General features: G+C 39.4%; 1 protein-coding gene across 2 annotated transcripts in view; it reads right to left on the bottom strand.

Annotated features, from left to right (window-relative positions):
• Positions 1-1,423: 1,423 nt before the first annotated feature.
• Positions 1,424-13,994, bottom strand: part of pcdh7b (protocadherin 7b) — a 359,406-nt gene continuing 346,835 nt past the window's right edge. For both annotated transcript variants that reach the window (XM_006629584.3, XM_006629585.3), the window contains exon 3: positions 1,424-5,502. In XM_006629584.3, the coding sequence (XP_006629647.1) occupies positions 5,123-5,502 (380 nt within the window). In that variant the 3' untranslated portion in view covers positions 1,424-5,122. The remainder of the gene's footprint in view (positions 5,503-13,994) is intronic.

Genomic DNA, 13,994 nt, shown 5'->3' with positions numbered 1-13,994 from the left:
ACACTTGATGATTCATATTTTCAATGTATTTATTGAAGACGTTGTGATTTTTATAAAATAAAATGTTAATATATTGTACATAATACATTTTTTTAAATGGTGTTTTTGTTGCAAGAAAAACATGTGCCTTGAATGGGATTCAAATCCGGATCTCCTGGTTGAAAGGCAAGCACTTAATCCTCTATACCAAAATGTCAGTTGGAGTGAACGCTGAAACAGGTTGAAATGTTTCCAACATAATCACGAGTGAATGAGTCAAAGAAGTTGATGCAGATGTTTAAAAAGAAAGGGGAATACGATAATACTTTGAGTTATATAAGTATAATTAAATCCTTAAATATCATTATTAATTTCTTTAGATATTCAATTCCATATTATATTCCCTATTTATGAAGAAAGTGGAATACTGTTGTGTATTTTTATTTAAACTACCAATACCAGTCATATACAGCTTGTTAATATATGTATATATTCCTAAATTAATATTGTTTATGACCTTCAGAGACATTACGCTCCTCATATTTTTATGCTCAGCTATTTTTATGCTTTGCACAGCAAAGAGAAGCCATCATTTCAGTTACAATTAATGATCCACTAGTGCCACTTGTTGGTCATTTTGGCCCGCTAATCACATACAGCGGTAGGCTATAGATGTTTTCCCATGGTACAGGGTTTTACCACACGTTTGGAATGGCTACATCTGAAATATACTGTAAAACAATTTACAGTATGTCAAATTAATTAATTTTATGAGATTGTAAACAACCTTGTGTGAATTCTTTCATAATTTATTTTGAGCATAATAAAGATTAGATCTGTTTAAAATACTTCAATAATATTTTATCTAAATTGAACTCTTCTTTTTATGAGTTATGTGTCTGATGGATACATGTAATGGCTCAGCTTTGAGATGATGTCAGGTAAGCATTTTCCAAGTGATATAAAAAGTTTAATATTACACCTAAAGTTACTTGAAATCATATAAACACTAGACTCAGCAAATATTCTATGTGAATGGTACTTCCATATTTGTTTTAATTTTTTTTACCTATATTGTAAATTACTGTTTTGATGTTGTTGTTTTTTTCCAGCTTCTAGGAAAATTGGCCCTAGTGTGAGTGTAAGTGTCCTGTAATGGATTGCCATCCCATCTAGAGTGTCACCCATCTTGTGTCCATGGCTTTCTGGGATAGGTTCAAGGTCCTCTGCAAACTTAAATTGGACTAAGTGGTTACAAAATGGATGGATGTTTTTCTTCTCGGTAGGGAGTACTAAACAATGGTCTTAACTTCAAATATCAGTGATATGTCTATCCAAGATGCCGGTCATCCTGTATCATGTAATACTGCTTATTTCAAATTTGGAGTTGAAGTTTTAGAAATATCTATTTCAGACTAAAGCAAAAGGAAAATTGTTAGTTTTAACATGTTATTTTTTAATTCGCAAAGACAAAAATGACAAGCAATTTATTTACAGAAAACTGTACAAAAGCAAATTAAATTATGTAAAATAATTCATAAATAGAGGTGGACTTGCGTTCAATACATTTTGTTGTGTTTAGCATAGCTTCGTGCATAGTGATTCATAATAAACAATGATAAATTGTTCCTTGTTTCAATATCAACATCCAAGTCGCAGAACAATAGCTCATGATTAATATTACAAACAGATCTCATCATACTAAAAGTGAGTGCTTTAAGTCTTAAGAACAGCCAGCTGAAAATATACCCCACGTAGGAGGAAAGTATTCCCTTAATGAATTAGATTCAACTTTCATTCTGATATACTGTAGTAAATTTAATCAAAATCTTTTTTTTTTCTTTTGACATCACTGGAACCTACCTAGTAGAATTTTGTATAGTGTTTCTACTTTGCCCATCTTATCCTGTTATTAGTTACTGTATGTTGTATATTGCTTTGGTAAAGGTGAAATGAAAACTTATCAAACTTTTTTTCTCAAAAGTACATTTGAATTATATCTTACCTCCTTGATTAATGATGCAAAAAAAGGTAATTTTCCTACATTTAATTCTGTACTAAATTAGAATTTTAAGCAGATCTTCACTAAGAAATGAACATGACCTCTAAACTCGTTGAATCCACAGTATAAGAATTGTATACTATATTGTATGAAAACATGAGATTTGAATCATGTTTATCATGCATACTAAACAACATTTTAGCACTACCTTCAATCTGTTACAGTATTTTGGACTGTTCTAAATAGAATGGGTATTCTTGCTTAACATCTGAGGTTGTCATTCAGACTGCACCTGCTTAGGTTTTCATCAATCCCTGGTTTAACTTTCAAATGATAATTACCTACTCATCTGAACAGTCAAAAGTCTTCAAGGGTCTTACAGAAATATACAAATCTGTAAGCACTACATGCAAAAATGTCAACAGATTAGAGATTTACACACAGAAGTTATTGAAGGTGTAGGTCATATATTTGCAAATGCTATTTTCTGGAAAAAATTTGCATAACTAACATGGAATTGCCTGACAAGTTTTCAGAGATGCTCTTGTTTCTTTTTCAAGATGTTTATACTCTTGACACATATTTTATCCATAATACAAAACTTGACTGGTCTTACAGCTGAAATGCCAGAAAAATGTGATTTTCTCACTAATATTGTATTCAACCTACAGCTAAATACAATCCCAGCATATGATAAATCCCTGCACCTCATTATTCTTATTTTTTTCCATTTCTAACCAATATCATATTACACCAGTTGGTATAAGAAGGCACAATTGCATATTTTGCATTCACTCTATTTTTTATAGAAGCACTCGAAATATACAAGTGGATCCAGAAAAAAAGACTGCAATCATTAAAATGAAAGCAATAAATGGAAACATAAGTGCCATGCCAGTACAAAGATGCAATATGTTTCAATGTATTAAGAAAGCCAGACTTTTACATGTAACATACCTTTCAGTAGATACATATCACCATAATTATAATTTCTGAATGAGAAAACTACATAGAAATAAAAAAGTTCTCTCCTAGAAAAAATGTGTCCATGGTAGTGAGAGTTGATGTATTCACTTATATTTTTATTGTCTTTAAGCTGGTATGCTAAATAAGACTACATGGCTAAAGTTTGTTTAGATATAACAAAAGCAAGCAACATAATGGACTTCCTTGTTCACAGATAAAGAAAAGTTTTTTTTTTTATTATTTTTGTATTTTCCTTCGAAGTAAGTAATTTCCCTTTAAACGTGCAATAAAAATACATATTTATGTATACAGTTTATAAGCTTTTTAGTAGCACTTCTTTGAACAAGTACTTATAGACTACAGAATGATGTACTTCGAAAGCAGTTGATTAACAAAGGATTATTTTCGTTGTAATCTGACAACATACAAAATTTTCAACTGCAAACTGTTTTTAGTTTTTTTCAATACTTGTGCCCTTTTACTGAATCCAGAATAACAGCTACCATGTAATACTATACAGCACATGTAATAAATAAAGGGGCATTTATAGAGGTTAAAATTAAAAAAAAAGTTGCAATACATATGGAACTTACTGATCAATCAACCTATACTTTGACTATACATTTACACATATGCATGTACAAAAAGCAACAAACTACCAAAAGCTATTTGTTTCTGTCTAAAACTTATCAGAAAATCATTATATAACTTCATGCCAGCTTTATTTTTCCAAAACTTTGGTTTATTTTAGACCCCATTTTCTTGGTTTGTAACTCTCAAAAGACAAGTTGTTCATTTTACTCCATTGAGATGTACTATATTCTTTATCCTTGTCTTTATGCTTGTCAAAAATGCAACAGCTCATGTATTTATGTGATACGTATATGTAAACACATATACTCACTGTAGCATGGACAATATTGCAATTAGGGCATAAGCTAACCATATTACTTGTGTTTTGCTGCTTATGTACTTTTACATGCTTCAAAGATAATATTCTGTAACCTGAAATCCATCTAAAATGCCATTCTAAATCTCAAAAACCCATTCTAAATATTGCATCAACATTAACTGTATATCCTGTATGTTGCTTGTTAATTTACTCAGCAAATGTTCACAACAGAGTCATGTACATCCATCTTCAATATTTGTCTTCATGCAGCCTGCAAAATTGCATGTTATATTTTTCTTTTGTCATCCTATTTGTATTAAACATTAGGATTCTCTTGTTTGATTGTACCAGACAGAAACATAAGTTCCCACAGGGTCTCAATTCTGCAGTATTTTTGTTACTGAAGATGATATGTACAACCACATATATACATATTTACGCAATTCAAGCAAAGACTGGCAAACATTGATTGATCATGGCTCATAAGCTTGCATCTTCTTGAAATTTCTCCTGGTTTTCTAGTTTAATAAAATCCGAAGAACTGCTGTTGTGAGTTGAAAGCCTGAGTGTGTTTGTATGAAGGTGTGTGTTGTGCATAGTATATGTACAGTAGGGAAAATGGACCTAGCAGAGGAAATTGCTACCAAGAAACATTAAAAACCAGGGAATCAAGAATTTCATTGAATATCCAATTGTCAAGTATCATTTCTTATAGATGACATTTAAAAATATTGTCATTATTGTCTAAGCCTTAGGGCAAAATATTAAAGCTCTGTCTTCCCAAAGTTTACATTTAAAGTGATAGTGTAGTAATGAAGATGTCATGCTTTTTTCCATTGTTTTGTGATGTATCATCCTTGTCAGGGTTGCAGCTGATATGCTGATATGCCTAAGACAAAATTGAATTAATTTTACTGACCGTCAGTTTCATCGGGCTCAGTGGCATACTGTACTACCAAACCACAGTTGACTCTTATCGCTTTCAATGTTGTGCCGTATTTCTCTAAATCAGTCTCATTTCCCGTTAAATTGATTTGCAACCATCAATTTACAATACAATCTTTGATGGAGATTAAGCATGCAAGTTATGAAAATGAATTTTACATAGTACAATAAAATCAGGCAGCAAATATTTAAAGGCCTGATTTGCCAGTATCACTCTTATTATTAGCCTTCTCTTTCTAACTGTTGTATTTCTTTAAATAATTTGCATCATTTATGTTGGAATTTTGAGTTTTCGTTTGTTTTACCTTAAACATACAGGTGATCACAAATAAACAATATTACAGGTACACTTCTCGTCGAGTGAGTGTATTAACAGGAGATGGTTTGTACTCCCCTGTTTGAGTAAGAGGTATATCCTCAGGGTTGGCATCCTCATTTTTACCAAAGGTTGCACTACTGAAGGTCTCATAAGATGATGTCATCTTTTTGTTCAGCAAATTTCTGTTGCGATCACCCATGAGTGGGGGGTCTCCATTAGCAATCTTCTCCTGGCTTCCCTGTTCAGTGCTGGGCATGAAAGTAGAGAGTTTTGGCTGATTCTTCTGTCTTCTTTCTGGTGACATTCGCACAGGCATCCAGCAGGAATCAGAGTGGCCATATTCATCACATTCCCTGGTGCATTTGCCGGTCATGGCTACATCTGGTAGTGGCCTTGAATCTGTGAAAAAAATATTACAGCATTTTATTAATGCTTTTGCTGTTCTTTGAAGCTTTTTAATCCAATCTCTTGATGAAAAATATTTTAAAATAGCACATGTTATTACATGCATTGGGAGAAGAGGAACATTGTCTGAAAAGTTAAAGTACCATGGCAGAAAAATGTTTAATTACTATTTCTTGTATGCATTAATACATATTCAATAAAGTTATCTATGTTTCAAGAGTAAATGTCTAGAAGACATTTGAATATTTCAGATATTAATTTTGTACTTAGAAACATAAATTGTTCATTTCAGCTGTAAATTCAAAAGCAAACATTAAATGCTCTTGTTTTTTGCGTGATCATAAGTAAATTTATTACTATCATACAGTATGTAAAAACAAAAGCATATGCAACTAATGTATATATACTAATATAAATTTGTGATGGCATAGCTAATGGAATTCCATGCTTAAAATAGGGGCAATTTTGTCAGAAATTGTGTACTTTAAAAATATAAATTAATTTAAAAATAATATCTGTAATGAAAAGTTAGCTGTGATATTAATGCAGTGGGTTACAAAATTGAAGTAAAATAATCTAGTGAAATATGTGCTTTCCTATCACACTTGATTAAGCATTTGTCTTGTTTTTTTTTAAAAAAAAATAATGGATCAGCAAAGATTTCAGTTGCGATTTTATCACTTTAACTTAAATGCAGTCTTAAATATGCAATGTTAGAACATTAGATTAATTTTAAAAGGTTGCAATCTGGCTCAGTGGCTAAGATGTTTGCAGAACATGTAAATTTACATAATACGTAAGTTGTAATAAGGTGGAAGGGGAAATAAGAAGAAAAATAATTGAATATATTGAGTATTAATGTTCCAAATTTGAAATAGCAATGTGCATCTCAATCTAGAAACTACCATATATTAAATGTAAAAAAAGCTGCCTGTTTGCAGCTAATAATGCACAATACTTTATTCCTGAGACACATTTCAAAGGTAATACCCTATGATGCATGAAGCACAAAAGAGTGAGGAAGAGAATCAGGATAGGATTTGCAAATATAAAGCAAACATATTGCTGTTATTGTTTTTGCTGTAATATTTCATAAGTAAAACAAATGATAGTGTTTGTGTACAGTATTTCAGTGCACTTTTGTAGATCTACAAATTGATATATAGACAATTCATATTTAAAAAATATTCCAATAAATATAAAATTAGAAATTATTGCTATTATACATGGCACTTCTGAGAAGCATAATTGCTCGTTATTATTATCAATACAAGACTTGTCAAGACATGTCAAGACATGTACAATACCAATATAAATCATTGAGGTTCTATTTTATTTATCTAACTAGATTACGTCAACACATGATTACCTTATATACAGGGAATACTATGGGTTACCACTTTTCTTAACATTTCTCTTATGTTTTAATTTAAATGACTAATAGTAAAACATTTTCTGCACCTACATTGTGAAATTTTCTTACCTTGGCATAAGTAAAAGTTCCTTCTAAAGGCCTTTTAAAGTTATATAATAAATACAGTGACCTACAGTAAACTAACCTTAGTTATTGAGTTTTTCACCTGTAACTCAACATTTATTGTCATTGCTTGTGATTTTAAATTCATGCTGTTATGTTATGTTTCGCTTTCTTTTTTCTCTTAACTCTGGCACTAACATGTTTTCCCTCCACACTACCTATCTATAGCTCCAAGACTTAATAGATTGTCCTTTGAATGATCTCATTATCTTCTGTGTTGTGCAGTTCTATTTCTTTTTTGAAATTAGCACATAGAGATTATAATGTTGATTATTTTATTATTGACACAATAATGTGCAATGTCTTGATATCATGAAAAAGTATTTTCCTGCCATATATATTTTAACATGACCTTTAAAGATGCTGTCAAAAGACTTCACTCCAAAATAAAATAAGTAATAATATACAAGATTATGGTTTTAATTGAGCCTACACCCTCTTCCAGAGAGATTCCGGAATGGTGAATGCCAAGAAGAGGAATAAAATAAACTGTTAATTTGTGTAATTTTTTAGCGCTAAAATATTGTCTCTTAACAGTTTTTCTGAACTGATTCTGAAATTATGAACTGAAATTGTTCATATCATCTAAAATATAACATACCACAATTATACTACAGGGTTGTATAGCCTGTAGAACAGGATCCAGGAACAAGATACCAACTCTCTTGTTAGTTTTGAGCATTAAAATAAGAGAAACATAATATCTCTGAACGTCATAAACTACATTAATTTGGGAATATAAATATATTCTCAAACTATAAATGGCTGGTAGTTGTAGTTACACACCAGTATTCCACTTTTTTCATAAACATTTTAAGCATTTACGTCTTTCATTCGTGTCACGACCACCAGCCAGCGGAGATCAACACGTAAGCGAGCCAATCAGCACCAGCAGCGGATTACTTCTAACAAGCGCCGCCGCACGAGTTAACACACCTGCAATTGCTCTACCGTGCGGCACGCCGGGTTATTTATACCATTCGTACCTGATTCCCGTTGCTTGGTATTGAGTTCTCTTCTTGTTGCTCAGCCTAGCGTTCTCACCCCTCTTTTGCCTTCCTGGAATTCTGCCTGCACCTTTTGCCTTCGGACTTCAGATCTCGTCTCGCCCTTTGGATTGTTTGCTATCATTGCCTGTTTTGGATTTGACCCTGTAGCTCTCTTTTCGACTACGATTCTGTCTCACGTTTTGGATTGTTCGCCACCAGTGCCTTTACCGGATCTCGACTTACCTTCGCCTTCGGACTACGGCTCAGCTCCTGGATTTGCTCGGTACGTTTACTTACCTCCCTGCGACTCCTGCATCTGCATCGGATCCTTTTCACCTCTACAGAGCATCGTTACAGAATACCGAGCCTGATTATGGATCCCGCAGACACACAGACCCTTCGTTTCCTTCTCCCGCAGCAATCCCAGACCATCGCCCAGCTTCAATCTTCTCTCCAACTGCTCACTAACCAAGTCGCCTGGCTTTTTTCTTCCCCTGTTTCGCCGGCTCCCGCACCGATTCCTACAACGCCTTTTTTACAAACACCTGCTCCAACCACCGCGGCCCCGCCCACCACTCCCTCAACTTTACCATTTGTTCTCCCGGAGAAGTATGACGGCAATCCTGCAGGCTGCAGGGGCTTTATTGCCCAGTGCTCCCTGGCTTTTCAGCTGCAGCCTGAGCGTTTTTCTACTTCTCGACAGAGGATCGGATTCGCACTTTCCTTGCTCACAGGCAAAGCATTGGATTGGGCTGCAGTATTGCTTGCTAGAGGAGAGCAGCTGTTCTCTGACTTTCAGCTTTTTGCTGACCGTCTCCAGGCGCGTTTTTCTCAAAGCAACCCGGATTTGACTTGCCTTCGGCTTTCCTCTCTTCGCCAGGGCGACAGACCTCTGCAAGATTATGTGGCTGAATTCCAAGCCCTCGCCACTGAGTCTGCCTGGAACCCGGAAGCTTTGGTTTGCCTCTTCGCTAAGGGTCTCTCGGAGGATCTAAAGGACCACCTGGTGCTCATGTCCTTACCAACCTGGTCTCTAGAGGCGGCTATCACTGCGGTAGTTGAATTGGACACTCGCATTCGGCTGCGGAGAGCGGAGAGACACCCAGGAAGCAGACCTGTGCGGCCCATGGGTCCTCCCCTCGTGGCGCCCACCCTGCCACATGCACCCCTGTCCTTGGAGGAAAAGGAAAGGCGCCGTCAGGAGGGGCTGTGTCTGTACTGCTCTGCGTCGGGTCACCTGCTCGCTACTTGTCCTTTGAGACCCCCACATCCACCTCGAGCTCCCCCACTGCCTACTGTTAGTGTCAGTAGTGCTGTTTTTTCACAATCCTCTTCAGGGCCTTTATTCCCAGCTGAGATTTCCTGGATGGACACGCACCTTCCCCTTTCGGTTTTGGTGGATTCAGGGGCAGCTGGGAATTTTATGGATGCCTCTTTTGCCAAGAAGTGGGATATTCCTCTTGCTCCGCTTTCACCCCCTATCTGCATTCAAACGTTGGATGGGTCACCGATCGCTCCTGGACGTATTTCCTGGCAGACCATTCCCCTATCCCTTACTGTTGGTGCCACTCATGTGGAGGACATTTCACTCCTTCTCCTGGACTCCCCTGCTTACCCTGTGATCCTGGGCCTTCCCTGGCTCAAAAAGCATGATCCCCACATCTCCTGGGCCAAGAATGAGATCATTGCCTGGAGCCATGCCTGTCGTGACAACTGTTGTCGTCCTCCACTCAAGGTTGCTGCTTCAGTAAACCTCTTGGAAGAACACTCTATTATTCCCCCCCAATATGCACATTTGAAGCAAGCCTTTGACAAACAGAAAGCTCTATTGCTCCCCCCTCACCGCACCTATGACTGTGCAATAGATTTGCTTCCAGGAGCACTCCCACCCAAAGGACGGATCTACCCGCTCACTCAGACGGAGAATGAAGCCCTGCAGGATTATATCAAGGAGGCCCTGAATTCTGGTTTTATTCGTCCCTCCTCGTCCCCAGCCTGTGCTGGGTTCTTCTTCATAGGGAAGAAGGACGGCTCCTTGAGGCCGTGTATTGATTACAGAGGCCTGAACTCCATTACAGTCAAACATCCCTACCCCTTGCCTTTAATCCCAGCCGCTCTGGAGTCCCTACGTGGAGCCTCCATTTTCTCAAAACTAGATCTACGAGGGGCTTATAATTTAATCAGGATCCGTGTAGGGGGTGAGTGGAAGACAGCCTTTATGACCATGCACGGCCACTATGAATATCAGGTGATGCCTTTTGGACTCGCTAATGCCCCGGCAGTCTTCCAATCCTTCATAAATGACATCTTCAGGGACATTATTGGAAAATTTGTCTTGGTATACTTGGATGACATCCTCATTTTTTCCACCGACCCTCAGGAACATGTCCATCACGTCCAGGAGGTCTTGTCCAGACTCATCGACAACCAGCTCTACGCCAAGCTTGAGAAATGCATTTTTCATGCTTCTAAGATTCACTTTCTGGGCTACATTATTTCTCCTCTTGGAGTCGAGATGGACTCAGCCAAGGTGGCAGCTATCAATGATTGGCCTGTGCCACGTAATTTGAAGCAAATCCAACGCTTTCTAGGTTTTGCCAACTTCTACAGGCGATTCATCCGGAAGTTTAGCTCCGTGGTGGCGCCCATTACGGCTCTGACCCGCAACCGTCCTAGTCGGGGTAAATGGAATCCGGAGGCTAACCAGGCATTCCTGCGCTTGAAACGTCTCTTCAGCTCCGCTCCTCTCCTACGGCATCCGGATCCCTCCCGGCCTTTCATTGTTGAAGTTGACGCCTCTGCCCATGGGGTTGGTGCAGTCCTCTCCCAGCGCCTCGAAGAGGATCGCCTCCCTCATCCATGTGCTTTCTTTTCGAAGAAGCTCTCTCCTGCTGAGGTTAACTATGATGTGGGCAATCGGGAACTCCTAGCTATCAAGCTGGCCCTCGAGGAATGGAGACACTGGCTGGAGGGGGCTCAGCACCCCTTTGTCATTATTACGGACCATATATTCAATCTGCCAAGCGCCTCAACTCGCGTCAGGCCCGTTGGTCACTTTTCTTTTCTCGTTTCAATTTTGTTATCACTTACACTCCTGGCTCGAAGAATGGGAGGGCTGATGCACTCTCTCGGCTCCATGACCCCCCAGACTTGGACGACACACCTGAACCAATCATCTCTCCTAACAGAATCGTGGCAGCGATTCATTGCTCCATTGAAGATCAGGTCAGGCGTGCCCTCAACGGAACTACAGTTCCTCTGTGCTGCCCCCCGGATAAGCTTTTCGTCCCGAACAACTTACGTTCTGCGGTTTTGCAGTGGGGACATGATTCCCGGTTTGCCGGCCACCCGGGATGCAGATGCACTCTGGACCTCCTCACCAGGGACTTTTGGTGGCCTTCCATGCGATCTGATGCAGCAGAGTACGTCCGGGCTTGCCCGGTCTGTGCCAGGAGCAAGACTCCGCGCTCTAGGAAAGCTGGCCTCCTTCACCCCCTTCCAATCCCACACCGCCCTTGGTCCCACATAGCTGTTGACTTCATTACGGACCTTCCTAACAGTCAGGGTCATACGGTAATCATGGTGGTCTCCGATCGTTTTTCCAAAGCAGCCCATTTTGTCCCCCTCCCAGCATTGCCCACAGCCCAGGAAATGGCATCTTTGTTTGTACAACAGGTCTTTATGATACATGGTTTGCCTGATGACGTTGTCTCGGACAGGGGACCGCAATTTATCTCGGCCTTTTGGAAGGCTTTCTGTCAAACTCTAGGGACTCATGTATCTTTGACTTCTGGTTATCATCCTGAGGCCAATGGTCAGGTGGAAAGGACCAATCAAAGCCTCCTGACCTTTTTGAGAGCCTTCACCTCCAGCTCACAGGATGATTGGTCATCACTACTTCCCTGGGCAGAATATGCCCACAATTCTCTTACCTCCTCCTCCACAGGTCTCTCTCCCTTCCTTTGTTCTTTAGGTTATCAGCCCACTCTCATCCCTGTCACACCTCCACTCACGGCAGTGCCGTCCGTGCAACAATATATTGCCAAACTGCGAAGGACCTGGAAAATGGCGAGGACAGCTCTTATTAAGTCAACCCAGCGCCACGCCAAATTCGCCAACCGACACCGCAGACCAGCCCCTCGTTTTCGGAAAGGACAGTTTGTTTGGTTATCTACACGGAACCTACCTATACATCAGCCTTCCAAAAAGCTTGGGCCTAGATATATTGGTCCCTTCCGGATTCGTTCCCGGATCACCCCGGTTACCTTCCGTCTTGCTCTCCCCCCTACCCTCAGAATCCACCCCTCATTTCATGTCTCCCTCCTGAAACCTGTTTACCGCTCGCCCCTTGCGGCTCCCCAACATCGCCCGCCACCTCCTCGTCGCATTCAGGGGCGCCCGGCTTATACGGTCCACAAGATCATTGACTCCAGATGGAACCGCGGTACCCTGCAGTATTTAGTCGACTGGGAAGGTTTTGGTGCCGAGGAGAGATCTTGGGTTCCAGAGAAGGATATTTTGGACCCTACACTAATCAGTGACTTTCACAGGGACTATCCTAATCGGCCGTCTCGGGCGTCGGGAGCCGCCCGTGAAGGGGGGGGTACTGTCACGACCACCAGCCAGCGGAGATCAACACGTAAGCGAGCCAATCAGCACCAGCAGCGGATTACTTCTAACAAGCGCCGCCGCACGAGTTAACACACCTGCAATTGCTCTACCGTGCGGCACGCCGGGTTATTTATACCATTCGTACCTGATTCCCGTTGCTCGGTATTGAGTTCTCTTCTTGTTGCTCAGCCTAGCGTTCTCACCCCTCTTTTGCCTTCCTGGAATTCTGCCTGTACCTTTTGCCTTCGGACTTCGGATCTCGTCTCGCCCTTTGGATTGTTTGCTATCATTGCCTGTTTTGGATTTGACCCTGTAGCTCTCTTTTCGACTACGATTCTGTCTCACGTTTTGGATTGTTCGCCACCAGTGCCTTTACCGGATCTCGACTTACCTTCGCCTTCGGACTACGGCTCAGCTCCTGGATTTGCTCGGTACGTTTACTTACCTCCCTGCGACTCCTGCATCTGCATCGGATCCTTTTCACCTCTACAGAGCATCGTTACAATTCGGTTGCATACTGTGGTTATTTTGGAAAAGTTTTTATGTGCTCCTTCTGACTATATTAGGTTTATACAGACCTATATTAGGTCATAATAGACCTATATTAATACAACCTCTATTAGGTTTATACAACTCATCAATTTCCCTTCAGGATCAATAAAGTCTTATCTATCTATACAGATGCAGCCATTCAAAATGCATGGTAAAAACCCGTACCACACGCAACTACCTACAAACCACCATGGCGCACCGCGGTAAGTGATTGGCTGGCCAAAATGACCAACATGGTGCATTGGTCATGGTGACTCATGGTGCATTGGTCAGTAGTGAAAAGATTTAATCATTTAATCTCTTTACTGTGCACATTTTAATCCACTTAGTATAGAATATTTATATGGATTTTATAACTAAAGGGGAATTTTAGTAGCTGAGCATTAAAAGAAGAGGAGCATAATGCATCTGAAGGTCATAAACGACATTAATTTAGGAACATAAACATATTATGTAAACTGTATATTGCTGGTATTGGTAGTTTAAAGAAAAAAAAATACACACCAGTATTCCATTTCTCCCTAAACATTTTAAGCATCAAAGTCTTGCATCTTACATGTGAAATACATGTATTTCAGAAACGTTTTTACGTGCTCCTTCTGACCATATGACTGACTTATAAGTGTGAGGTTGTGTGTTCAAATCCAGCAGTTGCTATGAGTTTTCTTTTAACAAATAAACATTTCTTTGAAAAACAAAAGTAGCAAATATTATGGACACTATAATGACATTTCTTATATTTCTAAATATCAAAACATGTTCGTACTGTATGTACACAGCGGTACCGTAGGGTGTAG

The sequence above is a fragment of the Lepisosteus oculatus genome, chromosome 1 (assembly GCF_040954835.1).
Source record: "Lepisosteus oculatus isolate fLepOcu1 chromosome 1, fLepOcu1.hap2, whole genome shotgun sequence".
In the NCBI taxonomy this organism is placed as follows: Eukaryota; Metazoa; Chordata; class Actinopteri; order Semionotiformes; family Lepisosteidae; genus Lepisosteus; species Lepisosteus oculatus.
The sequence above is the reverse complement of the archived record's forward strand: the minus strand, read 5'-3'. Positions and strand labels throughout refer to the sequence as shown.